The sequence below is a fragment of the Triticum urartu genome, chromosome 7A (genome assembly GCF_056163025.1).
Source record: "Triticum urartu cultivar PI428250 chromosome 7A, HENAU_Tu73, whole genome shotgun sequence".
NCBI classification, from domain to species: Eukaryota; Viridiplantae; Streptophyta; class Magnoliopsida; order Poales; family Poaceae; genus Triticum; species Triticum urartu.
The window spans coordinates 550761920-550777046 of record NC_141879.1 but is presented as its reverse complement, the minus strand read 5'-3'; the positions used below and the strand labels follow the sequence as shown (position 1 = coordinate 550777046).

Here is a 15127-nt window from a genome sequence, read left to right as displayed (position 1 = left end):
TGCTCCATAACACAGATGGTAACTCTTCTACCCAACAACCCGGTGTTCTCTGCAAAGGAACCATAAGCCGGGGCTTGATGCCTCTCAAGATCTCTTGATTAGCCCTTTCTGCTTGACCATTGGACTGTGGATGTGCCACCGATGAAACATCGAGCCGGATGTGCTCCCGTTCGCAGAACTCCTTCATGGCACCTTTGGACAAATTGGTACCATTATCTGTGATGATACTGTGTGGAAAGCCAAACCAGAAAATCACTTTTTTGATGAACTGAACCGCCGTGGCCGCATCACACTTGCTAACAGGTTCTGCCTCCACACACTTTGTAAACTTATCAACCGCCACCAGGAGGTGGGTCTTCTTATCTTTGGACCTTTTGAAAGGCCCAACCATATCCAGCCCCCAAGTCGCAAACGGCCAAGTAATTGGAATCATTCTCAATTCTTGAGCCGGTACATGAGCACGTCTTGAAAACTTTTGGCAACCATCACATCGTCTGACCAGATCCTCCGCATCAGCATGAGCAGTTAACCAATAGAAGCCATGGCGAAATGCTTTAGCCACCAGAGATTTTGAACCGGCGTGGTGACCACAATCTCCTTCGTGGATCTCACGCAAAATTTCACGGCCTTCTTCAGGAGACACACAGCATTGAAATGCTCCTGACACACTGCAATGATGCAACTCGCCGTTGATAATAGTCATGGACTTGGATCGCCGGATTATCTGTCGGGCTAGAGTCTCATCCTCTGGTAACTCGCCCCGGTTCTTGTACGCCAGGTAAGGAAGCGTCCAATCCGGAATAACATGAAGAGCTACCACCAATTGAGCCTCCGGATCAGGAATAGCCAAATCCGCTTCACTAGGGATCTTGACCGACGGGTTGTGCAGCACATCCAGAAAAACATTGGGTGGGACTGGTTTGCGCTGAGATCCCAGCCGGCTTAAAGTGTCCGCCGCTTCATTTTTCCGCCAGTCCACGTGGTCCACCTGATAGCCTTTAAAATGACTTGCAACAATATCCACCTCATGACGATATGCTGCCATGAGTGGGTCCTTGGAGTCCCAAGTGCCAGACACTTGCTGAGCCACGAGGTCCGAGTCACCGAAACACTTAACTCGACTTAGATTCATCTCCTTAGCCATCCGGAGACCATGGAGCAAGGCTTCATACTCAGCTGCATTGTTAGTACAAGGGAACATTAAACGGAGAACGTAACAAAACTTATCACCTCGTGGGGAAGTTAATACGACTCCAGCCCCCGAGCCTTCCAATTGCCTGGATCCGTCAAAATGGATGGTCCAATATGTGTGATCCGGCTTTTCTTCAGGTGCTTGCATTTCCGTCCAATCATTGATGAAATCAACAAGTGCTTGAGACTTAACCGCCGTCCGAGGCACATACTTCAAACCGTGCGGCCCAAGCTCTATAGCCCACTTGGCAATCCGGCCAGTTGCTTCCCGGTTCTGGATGATATCCCCCAAAGGAGCAGAACTGACCACCGTAATTGGGTGCCCTTGGAAGTATTATTTAAGCTTCCGGCTTGCCATAAAAACTCCATACACCAGCTTCTGCCAATGCAGATACCTTTGCTTGGACTCAATGAGTACCTCGCTGATATAATAGACTGGACGTTGAACCGGATGCTCCTTACCTGCCTCCTTTCGCTCCACCACAATAGCCACGCTGACCGCCCGAGCATTAGCAGCAACATAGAGCAGTAACGGCTCTTTGTCAATGGGAGCGGCGAGCACAGGCGGATTGGCCAATTGCCGCTTTAAGTCCTCAAATGCTTCATTAGCAGCAGAACTCCAGATAAACTGATCCGTCTTCTTCAACATCTGATACAAAGGGATTGCCTTCTCACCAAGACGACTGATAAACCGGCTTAACGCGGCAATCCGGCCTGCCAGGCGTTGAACATCATTGATACACTTCAGTTTAGCTAGGGAGGTGATGGCTGTGATCTTCTCCGGATTAGCCTCAATTCCCCTATTGGACACCAGAAAACCCAATAACTTGCCCGCCAGTACACCAAAGACGCACTTGTCCGGATTAAGCATCATCTTGTATGTCCTCAAGTTATCAAAGGTTTCCTTCAAATCATTAATTAGAGTCTCCTTCTCCCTGGATTTAACCACGATATCATCCACGTAAGCATGTACATTGCGGCCAATCTGTTTGTGAAGACAATTTTGCACACACCGTTGATAAGTTGCCTGGGCACTCTTGAGCCCAAAGGGCATAGACACATAGTAGAAGGCTCCAAAGGGAGTTATGAACGCCGTCTTCTCCTGGTCCTTAACTACCATTTTGATCTGATGATAGCCAGAATACGCATCCAAAAAACTTAAACGCTCACAACCCACCGTAGCATCAATAATTTGATCAATACGGGGGAGGGCAAAAGGATCTGCTGGACAAGCCTTATTAAGATCTGTGTAATCCACACACATGCGCCAGGTGCCATTTTTCTTAAGGACCAGCACCGAATTGGCAAGCCACTCAGGGTGAAAAACTTCAACAATAAAGCCAGCTGCTAAGAGCCTGGCTACCTCTTCTCCAATTGCCTTGTGTCTTTCTTCGTTAAACCGGCGGAGGAACTGTTTCACCGGTTTGTATTTAGGATCCACATTAAGGGTGTGCTCAGCGAGTTGCCTCGGTACACCTGGCATGTCAGAGGGCTTCCATGCAAAAATGTCCGGATTCTCACGGATGAACTCGATGAGCGCGCCTTCCTATTTTGGATCCAAGTTGGCACTGATGCTAAACTGCTTGGACGAATCGCTAGGTACAAAGTCAACAAGCTTAGTTTCTGCTGCCGATTTGAACTTCAGGGCCGGATCATGCTCCGTAGTTGGCTTCTTTAATGGAGTCATGTCCGCCGGATCAACATTGTCCTTATAATACTTCAGCTCCTCGGTTGCACAAACCGACTCTGCATAGGCCGCATCTCCTTCCTCGCACTCCAAAGCGATTTTGCGGCTTCCATGAACCGTTATTGTCCCCCTGTGAACCGGCATCTTGAGCTGCAAATACACATAACAGGGTCGTGCCATAAACTTGGCGTAGGCCGGTCGCCCAAACAGGGTGTGGTATGGACTTTGGATTTTCACCACTTCAAACGTCAATGTCTCCGAGCTGGAGTCATGATCATCCCCAAAGGCCACTTCCAGAGCTATCTTACCAATAGGATATGCTGATCTGCCAGGTACTACACCGTGGAACACCGTATTAGACGGTTTGAGATTTTTATCTGTTAGTCCCATACGACGGAAGGTCTCATAGTACAAGATATTAATGCTGCTCCCTCCATCCATGAGCACCTTGGTGAACTTGTCACCTCCCACCTGGGGCGCCACCACCAGAGCCAACTGACACGGATTATCAACCTGGGGAGGGTGATCCTCTCTGCTCCATATGATTGGCTGTTCAGACCAGCGTAGATAACGGGGTATGGCCGGTTCAACAGAGTTGACCGCCCGCCTCTGAACCTTCTGGTCTCGCTTGTCCAAGCTAGTGGTGAAGACATGGTACTGCCCACTACTCAACTGCTTTGGGTTGCTCTGGTAACTTGACTGTTGCTGCTGTTGGTTGTAACCACCCTGGTTGTTCTGACTATTTTGACCATTATGTCCGCCCGGATTATCATTAAATCCTGAACTGGAATTTCCTCCACCGTAACCCGGCCAGGACCCTGAGCCACCGCCGGAGCCGTGATCATACCGGAAAGCATTAGAATTCTTGAACTCCTGCATAATGAAGCAATCCTTCCAAAGGTGGTTTGCGGGCGCCTCCTTCGTCCCATGTCTTGGACAGGGCTGGCTTAGCAGATAGTTTAGCGGTCCGGGTTAGGGTTGGGCGCCCCATTGCGATTTTTCGGTTTACCCTTGCGTCGCTGGCCATTGTCCTGTGTGTTGGTATTAGCCACAAAGTCCATGTTACCATCCGCTTTACGCTTGCCTCCACCACCATTGCCTGCCCAGTGATGCTGCTGACCTTTTGAGTTGCTGTTCCTCTTTCCCTTCCCTGCCTTGTCATCATCAGATTCGGGATCCTTGGTACTATCAGAATTAGCATACTTTACGAAAGCAGCCATGAGGGTTCCCATGTCAGTGCAATGACGCTTCATCCGTCCCAACTTCAGCTTTAGGGGCCCAAACCAGCAGTTGCCTTCTAGGGTTAATACTGCGGTGTCAGCGTTGATGCGGTCTGATGAGTGCAACACTTGTGAAACCCGGCGCACCCAATGAGTCGTTGATTCTCCTTCCTCCTGGATGCAGGCAGCTAAATCCACTATCGACATAGGATGTTTACATGTATCCTTGAAATTGCTGATAAACCGGGCTCGTAATTGGGCCCATGAACTGATAGAATTAGCCGGCAAGCTTTTTAACCAAGTACGGGCCGTTCCTTCGAGCATCATGGTGAAGTATTTCGCACACGCCGCGTCATCCACATCAAGCATCTCCATGGCCATCTCATAGCTCTCCACCCATGTCTCTGGAGGTTGATCCACCATGTAATTTGGTACCTTGCGTGGGCCTTTGAAATCCTTGGGCAGGCGCACATTGCGTAAAGAGGGGATAAGGCAAGGCACCCCCAAAGAACTAGAAGTAACACCAGGTTCGATCGAGATAGTTGGACGAACCGGCGTGAGCTGCCGAGGCTGATGCTGTGCGGCTAACTCGGCCTCCCTGCGCTCGGGCCCGGTCCACCATTTCCTGAGCGTTATCAGCACCACCCGCCGGGTTGTTGCCACGGGGTGCTCCACGTCGTTCATTACTCGACACTGCCGGTTCATCCATATGTCTGCTATAGCTCCGACTTGGACGGGGGGTGGAGTGGATCCGGTCGCGGCTGTACGAATATGCTTCCTGTTGGACCAAAGCTGTCCTCAGAAGCTCCTTGACCCGTCGCGTCTCTACTGCCTGCGGCGAGTCACCTTCAATTGGAATGGCCTCCAGCCGTGCAGCAGCGGCAATGAGATTGTCCATCGGGTTGGAGTAGTGACCCGGAGGTGTTAAAACAGCCTGAGGTATAACGGTGTTTTGACGAGGCGGGTCCATCTGACGAGGCTGAACCGGTGCACCGGTCCCAGGAGCTTCCGCCCGGTTTCCCTCCAGCGGATTGCTGGTTCCTGCTCCTGGAGTGTTGAAAAGGTCTCTGGCCTCGAAAACCAGAGGCAAACGGGATCGGTGCTTCCTCCTCATGACTTCCTGCGACGCGCTCTGGTCCAACATGAGCCTGTAGGCTTGTGCGTCTAAAGCGGCCCGCTCCGTGGCCATCCTGGTGTCCTCAGCTGCCAGATCCGCCTTGGACTGGGTGATCTGTTCCTTTATCTTTGCAATCTCCGCGTTGTGGACGTCCTGATCTGCCGGATTAGCTTCCGCCATAAGCACAGCCAATGCATCAAATAGCTCTGATAGAACTTGAGCCGGCGGGCGCACAGGGCCTCCTGCCCCGGCAGCCGTCGCCGCTGCTGAACCGGAGGTTGTTGCCGCAGCGGTCGAAGAATGAAGCGCTGCTTGTGTGCCGGCCATGAATATTCCAACCCGGTTGGGCAGATCAGAGGGGTCCGGAATACTGTCGCCATCGGAACAGCCCCCAATCCGGCCGTCTTGTAGCTGATAAAGAGATTCGGTTTCTCCGGTCGATGACTCGTCATCGGAACAAACGACGATCTCGCCGCGAGATTCTGATCCATCCTCATAACTTCCTCCATGGATGACTCCCACGAAGGCATGCTTCATGGCCGGTTTAACCCGGGCGGATCGCGCACGCTGAGCCGTCTCGACGAGGTTGGTGCAGATGTCCGACTCAGGGTCCGGTTCACCGATCTTGCCAATGAAAACGTGAATGCCACCAAAGGGGACCCGGTACCCGTACTCAACTGAGCCGGCCTCGGGGCCCCAGCCTGCGTCGTCGATGTAGAGCTTGCCGCGACAACTCTTAGTCATCAGGCCTACAGCGTAGCCCTCGAGTCCTTCAAAGCGGCCCTCCAAGCACCTGAAACCATCGTGCGATAGCCCCACGGTGGGCGCCAACTGTCGTGGTTTTGTCACGGCAGATGTCCTAGAGAAAGGACTTAGTCGTGGAGCCATCGCGACGGGTTAGCTTGAAGGGGTTAAAGCGGACACAGGGACGCAAGAGAGTTTATACTAGTTTGGCCCCTTCGATGAAGGTAAAATCCTACGTCTTGTTGTGATGGAATTGATGGGGTTTCGATGACTAGGGAGCAAACAAGCTTCGCCTATGTCTCGAGTTGTTGTCTGTTGTCCTTGAACCACCGCCGGGTCGTCCCCTTATATACACGGGTGATGCCCATCGGTTCACAAAGTCCCAACACCGGTCGATATTCGTATCTGGGTTGGTCTCTCCTTACTCCTAACTTACAATACAAGTTTATATACAAATACCGGTTTACAGCTACAAGTCTTAAACCGACTACGGGCCTTAGGCCCTCATCTGTCTTCTTGGGCTTTAGCACTCTTGAACTAATGATGAAGTTGACCCGGCCCAGATAGGCCGGTTTACGCCCAGCAGTAATATCCCCAACAGGGACCGAGAGCCGAGTTCCCACAATGGCGTCATCACACCCTCATAACCTAGATGTACAGAGGATTACCGCCCGGATGGATGGGCGGCGACAGGAGGACCGCCCGCGGCAACTGATAACCCAGAAGTATAGGGGATCAATTGTATCTTTTTTGATAAATAAGAGTTTCGAACCCAACGAGGAGCTAAAGGTAGGATTTATATTCCCTTCAAGTTCTATCGGCCACAGATATAACTCTACGCACACTTAACATTCGCTTTACCTAGAACAAGAGTAAAACTAAAAGTACTCTGTAAGTGTGAAGGGATAGGTTTGCAAGAATAAAACTAGGATTACTTAGAGGAAATATAACTAGGAGTAATTTGCAAGATAGTGAAGTTAGTTGTTTAGTAGAAAGCTTTTTCTAACACAAGAAAGTTATTTGTCCCTAGGCAATCGATAACTAGACCGGCAATCATCATTGCAATTTTATATGAGGGAGAGGCATTAGCTAACATACTTTTCATACTTGGATCATATGCAGTTATGATTGGAACTCTAGCAAGCATCCACAACTACGAAAGATCATTAAGGTAAAACCCAACCATAGCATTAAGTAACAAGTCCTCTTTACTCCCATACGCAACAACCCCCTTACTCGGGTATAAGCTTCTGTCACTCTCCCCACCCACTATAAGAGAATCACAAACGTATTGAAACACCCTACAAAGGGAATCCCACACGCTTTGCGCGACACAGAGGGCACCATAGGACAGCATCAAAATAAAACATACAACTCAAACCAATCACGATCATCAACAAACCCACAGGACAAAACGAATCTACTCAAACATCACAGGATTGCCACATATCATTGGATAATAACATATAGCATTAAGCACCATGTTTAAGTATAGATTACAACGGGGAGAAGAGGTATTACAATGCTGCATAGAGGGGGAGAGAGTTGGTGATGATGGCAGCGAAGTTGTTGTTGTAGATCGCCGTCAAGATGATTGCCCCGATGGCGTTTCAGCACCACCGGAGAGAGGGGGAGAGAGCCCCCTCCTTCTTCTTCTACCTTGGCATCCCCCTAGATGGGAGGAGAGTTCCCCCTCTGGTCCATGGTCTCCATCCTCGTGAGGCCGGCTCGTGGGGCCTCCTCATGAGGCCTACCCTGCGAGGGTAGGTCTCGGGGCCCCGGCCGTGAGGCCCGTGCCTGTCACATGGGTGACACCCTGTTGTCAGGATAGGGATGGCAGGGTATGGCGGAGACCGGTTTCCACTTCGGTGCTAAGGGCACAACGGAGCCAGCCTCCCTCCAAAGCAAGTCCCAAAGTTCTAACTTTGGTGAATGAAGACCAAGACAGCTCGGCGCCCAGGACAACCGTCATCGCCGAGCCCACTCTTACATCAGGATAGCGCCTTTAGCAGGCGAAGACCACCTTTGGCCAGGATAATCCTGCGCCCTTGTCCCCCTTCAAACTTGCTGCCCTGTGGACACCTTTCCCGCTCATATTTTCAGGGAAGAGGGCCAAGTCATGAGAAGAAGGAAGGACAACCATTGTAGAGGGGGGACCTTTTGACTCCTTCCTCACCTTGCCTTGTAGCTCCAAGCGCGTTGCCCACAAGCAATCCCAATCAAGCAGGAGTAGGGTTTTACACCACGACGGTGGCCTGAACTTGGCTATCTCGCGCGTCCCCTTCGGGTCTAGTGAGCCCGTAGGAGTTCAGCCGCAGTCATCATCGTGTCTTAGGTCGCAAAGCAAAGCCCTCTAGAGTTCAAACCCTAGTTCTTTGAGAAGTTCCTTTTACGTAGATCCTAAACTCCGACAGACTCAATAGAATACCCCATTGTCACCGCGGGTATCAACATGCAAGACATACATCAAGTGATCTCAAATCTAGTATTCAATCCAATGCAACGAAACCTCAAAGAGCAAGACTCAATTCATCACAACAAGGTAGAGAGGGGAAAACACCATATGATCTGACTATCGTAACAAAGCCCATGGTTACATCAAGATCATGCCGGATCAAGAACATGTGAGAGAGAGAGAGATCAAACACATAGCTACTAGTACATACCCTCAACCCCGAGGGTGAACTACCCCCTCCTCGTCATGGAGACTTCCAGGATGATGAAGATGGCCTCCGTTGATCATCTTCCCCTCTGGCAGGGTGCCAGGAAAGGGCTCCAGATGAGATCGCTTTGAAACAGAGGCTTGCGATGGCATGTAAGTTATAGGTCAATTTTCAGAAGTTTCTCAATACATAAAAAAATTTGGCGTCGGTTTCACATCAGGGGGGCCCACGAGGGACCGACGAGCTCAGGGGGTGCTCCCAGGCTTGTGGCTCCCCTGGCCACCCTCTGGTCCACCCCCGGCACTTCATGGATCTCTTTTGGTCCATAAAAGTCACTGTAAAGTTTCATGGCATTTGGACTTCATTTGGTATGGATTTTTTGGAAAACCAAAAACACGAGGAGAACAACAACTGACACTGGGCACTAGGTTAATAGGTTAGTTCCATAAAAAATCATATAAAAGTACACCAAAACCATATAATATTGTTGTAAACATGGCATGAATACTTCATAAATTATACATACGTTGGACAAGTATCACGAGGTGACATGGTCGGCGGCGAGGAGTCCTTGGGTTCGACAGCTAGGCTAGCTAGAGCCCGTGTGCGAGTGTTAGAAGAGAGGGGAAGGAGCAGGAGCTCACATCGAACCTGCAAGGGTGGTTAGTGGGCTCGAGGGCCCAATGGAATGGTCGAATCGACGACATATATCTCGGTTGCTCGGGTAGAAGACAATGGCGCTAACGACGATGTGGTGCTTCCTCGCTCGAGTTCTTCGGCTTGGAGATGAGGAAGAGCTTTGGGGAGCATCTAGACACAATGATGCAACAAGAGGTGGGCGATGGTACGAGAACTACGACGACGTGCTCATGGCAGCTTTGGCCATGAGGGAGAGATGAGGAATGAGGGCGAGAGTGAGAGGGTTGGGCTCGGGGACATGCATGTCGTCCTTAGCCAGCTCTAGGCACTCGACGGCAAACAGGAGGTGGCGGTGCGCATGCTCGCGCGTGTCCTCTTGGCGAGAGGTGGACGATGACTGACCATTGGGCCAGTTGGGCCGGACGGGTTGCACGGCTCTCTCTCTCTCTCTATTCTTGTTTTTGTTTTCTACTTTTGTAATTTGTTTTGATTTAGTTACTGGACTAAATTATTTTTTAAAATTCTAAAAATAATTGTGGGCATCAACTGAAATATTCGAGAGGCCCTCAAATAATTCTAGAATATTTGGAGTAACAAAACTATTTATAGAAATTATTTGCTCCAACTCAAAATAGTATGGATTAACCCCAAGCCCAAATATGTCCTGGAAAGTTCATTGAAAATTATTTTAAGCTAAACCTATTTGAATTAATTTGGTGCTAGGGTTGTGAGCATCCCCATTTCAAGTTTCAATTAAAGTAAACCATGATGCCACAAGCAATACTATCCTAGGTGCATTACCAAACTAGGGATGTGACATACTATTATCCCACCCTGTTCTCCGCAATAGGGCGATTCCGTTTTGCATCCATTGACCAGGCGTGTGATCGTCCGGTTAGTCATCTGGCGCGCTATCTGACAGCCGGGTTCCTTCTGGTTAACATCCTATCTTAGGAGCTGACCCGCACTAGAGAGGAACTTGTTCCTACAAGAGCGGCATACGTGCCTGCTCCTTTTGCTTTTGCACCCTTAGCTACCCCAACCATTCCACCCCCATCTATCCTCACTGCTCCTGCTAGCTCACTTGGGTAGCCGAACACTTTGTCTAGTACTCATCGTGAGTCCCGAGCTATGTGGTCATAGAAACCACACCGGCGACAGCGCCAATCCTTGTTAGGAAATGTAGCATGCAATTTAAAAAAAAATTACGCTCACGCAAGATCTATCTAGGAGGTGCATAGCAATGAGAGGGGGAGAGTGTGTCTACGTACCCTTGTAGACCAAAAGCGGAAGCATTCGACAACACGGTTGATGTAGTCGAACTTCTTCTCGTTTCGACCAATCAAGCACCGAACGTACGGCACCTCTGAGTTCTACACACGTTCAGCTCGATGACGTCCCTCGAACTCTTGATCCAGCAAAGTGTCGAGGAAGTAGATGAGTTCCGCCAGCACAATGGTGTGGTGACGGTGATGGTGATGTGATCTGCGCAGGGCTTCGCCTAAGCACTACGAGAATATGACCGAGGGTGTAATCTATGGAGGGAGGCGCCGCACACGGCTAACAGAAGTTGATGTGTGTCCTAGGCGCCTCCCTCCCCTCATATATATATAGGTGGGAGGGAGGGAGAGCAGCCAAGGGGAGCGCCCCAAGTAGGCCGAATCTTACTTGGAATCCCTCCCCTTCCTTCCCTCTTTCCCCCTTTCCTTTCTCCTCTGGTGCGGCCCATATGGGGCGGGGGGGGGGGCAGTAGCCCTTGATGGCTGCTATGTTCCCCCTCTTGGCCCATTAGGCCCATATCTTTGTCGGGGTTGCCCGGAACCCCTTTCCGGTGACCTGATATGTACCCGGTACCCCCAGAACACTTTCGGTGTCCAAATACTATCGTCCTATATATCAATCTTTATCTCTTGACCATTAGAGACTCCTCGTCATGTCCGTGATCTCATCCGGGACTCCGAACAACATTTGGTCACCAAAACACATAACTCATATAATACAAAATCGTCATCAAACGTTAAGCGTGCGGGCCCTACGGGTTCGAGAACTATGTAGACATGACCGAGACACCTCTCCGGTCAATAACCAATAGCGGAACCTGGATGCTCATATTGCCTCCTACATATTCTACGAAGATCTTTATTGGTCAAACTGTAATGACAACATATGCTATTCCCTTTGTCATCGGTATGTTACTTGCCCGAGATTCGATCGTCGGTATCTTCATACCTAGTTCAATCTCGTTACCGGCAAGTCTCTTTACTCGTTTCATAAATACATCATCCCGCAACTAATTTATTAGTCACATTGCTTGCAAGGCTTCTTATGATGTGTATTACCAAGAGGGCCCAGAGACACCTCTCCGATACTCGGAGTGACAAATCTTAATCTTGACCTATGCCAACCCAACAAACACCTTTGGAGATACCTGTAGAGCATCTTTATAACCACTCAGTTATGTTGTGACGTTTGATATCACATAAGGCATTCCTCCGGTATCCGGGAGTTGCATAATCTCATAGTCAAAGAAATATGTATATGACATGATGAAAGCAATAGCAATAAAACTGAACGATCGATATGCTAAGCTAACGGATGGATCTTGTCCATCACATCATTCTCCTAATGTTGTGATCCCATTCATTAAATGACAACAAATGTCTATGGTTAGGAAACTTAACCATCTTTGATTAATGAGCTAGTCTAGTAGAGGTCTATTAGGGACACAGTGTTTTATCTATGTATCCACACATGTATCAAGTTTTCGGTTAATACAATTCTAGCATGAATAATAAACATTTATCATGATATAAGGAAATATAAAATAACAATTTTATTATTGCCTCTAGGGCATATTTCCATCAATCCTAGCGGCACTCGGAACGAGGGTGGCCGGTGTAGAGGCACTTGTAGAAGACGCTGGCCTTGCGGGTCTTGCCAGAGGTTGCGTCGAGTGTGGTAGCAATGCGTGGTGGCTAGGGCGATGGCGACGCTAATGAGGGGAGCTCTAGTGTTGGCGAATGCGAACAGTCTCCCATGGGACTCGTCCCATCCTCTGGCTCCTCCACCGGCAACATGTTTTGGATCTCAGAGCGCGAGATTCGCCTAGGGGTGACCTCGATCGCCGGGAGGGTGGTAGGGGCACCGTTGTAGAGCACCACATGATACGAATGATGAGGGCTCACAGAGGAGGATGGGCTCTCCTCCAGCCAGTGTAGCTCGCGGGGGCGCCCCTGATCGAGGAAGTCGAGGAGGCCATGGGGCGGTGGCTCGGGGCTTAAACGGTGGATGCCGGGGCCGGAGTGGCCACCCGTGGTGTCGTGGGGTGGGTTGGTGGCTAGGAGCAGGGGCCACACGTTCGGTTATTTTCTTTAACAAAGTATAGACGCAGGCGCTCATATATACGCGTATACAATCACCTCTGTGAATGCACACACGTATACCCTACCTCTATGAGCACCTCCGAAAAACTGAGCCTGCATATCATCTTGAGATTTTACAAAGTCACCTTAGTCGCCTCATAATTGACGGAAACATCTCCTCCCACTGAACGCGCATCATCACAAGTCCTATTTCAGAATAAATGCGAGCACTAGTAGAATTTAAACTTTGATGGGCTGGAATATCATTGTCCTTCTAATCATCCAACACAGGTTGATTTGCACAGGCTATCATTGGCAGCACGAGTCAACATGCCAAGATACCTCCAAACGTGTGAACGCAGACAACATCACATACATGGTATGAACGCATGCCTTCCTCATGACGAAGGTCAAGGTCAAGGTCGTCGCTGAGTGCGAACCTCCGTGAGTTATGACTGATTTGAAAGACTGAAACACACATATATGAACATATAATCCCGGGGCCCAGGAGGCATTCGTCACCAACCAACCTGTCCTCTGCCTAGAGAGGATGGCGCTTGCTGCCCGGTCGTCTGTGCGCTCCCTGGTGCTGCTCGTGTCGCACGGGAGGCCACAGCTGAGCTCATTCTTCTCCTCCTCCGCCGCCGCCAGAAGCGTGCCGCCGCCCATCCCAGGAGCTGATACTCCTCCGGCCGCTGCAGCCGTCCAGACCCCAGGTAGCATGGTAACCAGCACAGATTAATGCTTCCTGCACGCACGCGTCTCCTTCGGTTCCATTGCTAACAGATACTCCATTACGTTTTGCAGCTCCGCCAGATCGTCCACGCACCAAGCAGGAAGAGACTGTTGTTCACCCACTCCCTGGGGTGCCACGCCCACCCCCACGCCCACCTCAGGCCGTTAAAGATGTAGCCGGCAAGGTTTATCCGAACGCCCCAGAAGATCCTAGTAGTGCACACCCAACTCCTGATCAGGGTTCATCTAGCACACTTGAACCTGTATTTCACATCTTTGAAGATCCTCGACACCGGCTTGTTGATCCACCGGGTCGACCTCCACTTCCAGCCGTTAAAAGTGCAGCCGGCAAGGCTTATCTGGACGCCCCCGAAGATCCCACCACACACCCAGCTCCTAATACTGGTTCATGTAACGCATCTGAACCTGTATCTGCTGGCATCTTCGAAGATCCTCGACACCCAGTTCCTGATCCATCAGCTAGGGGGCGTAGCGCCATGACCGACGGCGACGAGCCTGCGCAGTGCACCGAGGAGCATCCTAAGTACCCAGTTCCCGACAGTTCAACTGACGAGGGCCCTGTTGAGGAACATCCTGCATACGCTACTCCTGGTTACGGTTCATGTAGCACACCTAAGCCTGTGCCTGAGAAACCTCCCTCCGGCACCTACGAAGATGTTAAGCAGCGGGATGTTGATCCACCACGCCCCGCGCGCGAAGGCGTTGGACACCAAGTTCCTGATCCGCCAGGTAGGGGGAGTAGCGCTTTGCCCGAGGCCAGAGCAGTGCACCCAGGGCCCTCCGAAATACCCAGCCCTGGACAGTTCCAAGTGACGACATCCTTCAGACTGAAGTCATAGGTACGAACTAGATCCTAGTATCCTACTGCTATTGTATAGCGTCGGAGAAAAAACTGGGCAGCTTCCCTTTGGCTTCTCCCTGTACTGGGCTGTATATACTGTAGACTCGTAATTTTATTTGGGATGAAGTGATCCAAATTCTATCGTGTTATACTAACATAGTACAAACAGTGTGGACGTTGCGTCGATGTGTACTTGTCCTCCAAAGATTGTTATGTATTGCCTCTCATATATATACATACCTCATGTAGTCTTATCTAAAACCGGCACGTCGTCTCGTGCTTATAATACTCTTCTGTTGTACTGGATTACGCCTTCGTGGGTTCATAGTTTTTTCTCGCAAAGTTTTCATGTTAAATCCATGTTTTTCGTGTCTCGTTTTATCTATTTTTTATGGTTACTGGCTAGTTAGTTAGGTTGTTCGTAATGGGAGTATCATAGGTAGTATTATGCATGCCAACTAAGCAATTTTGATGAAGTGGCATAGAATTAAATAAAGAAAGAGAGGCTTGAGTATCATATCATGATACCGTATCATATTAAATGATGTGTTACTTTTGTGTCATGCATGACAATAAATATAGTCTTCTATGATACTAACATATGATGCTATGCATTAGGGATGTAGTATCATAGACTAGTATTTTATGCATGATACTAGTATATGATACTTCCCATTACAACCAGCCTTACTGCTGCGATTTTGTAATCTTGATACATGTTGTCAAGGAAAGGAATCGTGGTTGAAGATCATGAAAAGTGAGTATGGATAAGGCCTAGATGATGTATAAGATTCTAAAAACGCGTAGGAGTAGAAAAACCACATATATCCTAATGAATAAGGGTGAATAAAAACTAAACCACACGAAAAAATTTGGCGGTAGAGTATAATTAAAATGTCATTACTCC

At 49.5% G+C, this 15127-nt stretch overlaps 1 protein-coding gene across 1 annotated transcript; it reads left to right on the top strand.

Moving 5' to 3' along the window:
• Positions 1-13123: 13123 nt before the first annotated feature.
• Positions 13124-14576, top strand: LOC125521065 (uncharacterized). Its single transcript, XM_087535171.1, has 2 exons — positions 13124-13339; positions 13431-14576. Exons 1-2 carry the CDS (start codon positions 13174-13176, stop codon positions 14216-14218), a joined length of 954 nt encoding a protein of 317 aa, XP_087391297.1. The 5' UTR covers positions 13124-13173; the 3' UTR covers positions 14219-14576.
• The last annotated feature ends 551 nt before the right edge of the window (positions 14577-15127 follow it).

Excerpts from the sequence above, each read along its gene's own strand:
- LOC125521065 (XM_087535171.1), top strand. The coding sequence starts at position 13,174 with ATGGCGCTTGCTGCCCGGTCGTCTGTGCGCTCCCTGGTGCTGCTCGTG. Across the intron at positions 13,340-13,430 it reads TGCAGCCGTCCAGACCCCAG|CTCCGCCAGATCGTCCACGC; the intron begins GTAGCATGGTAA and ends TACGTTTTGCAG.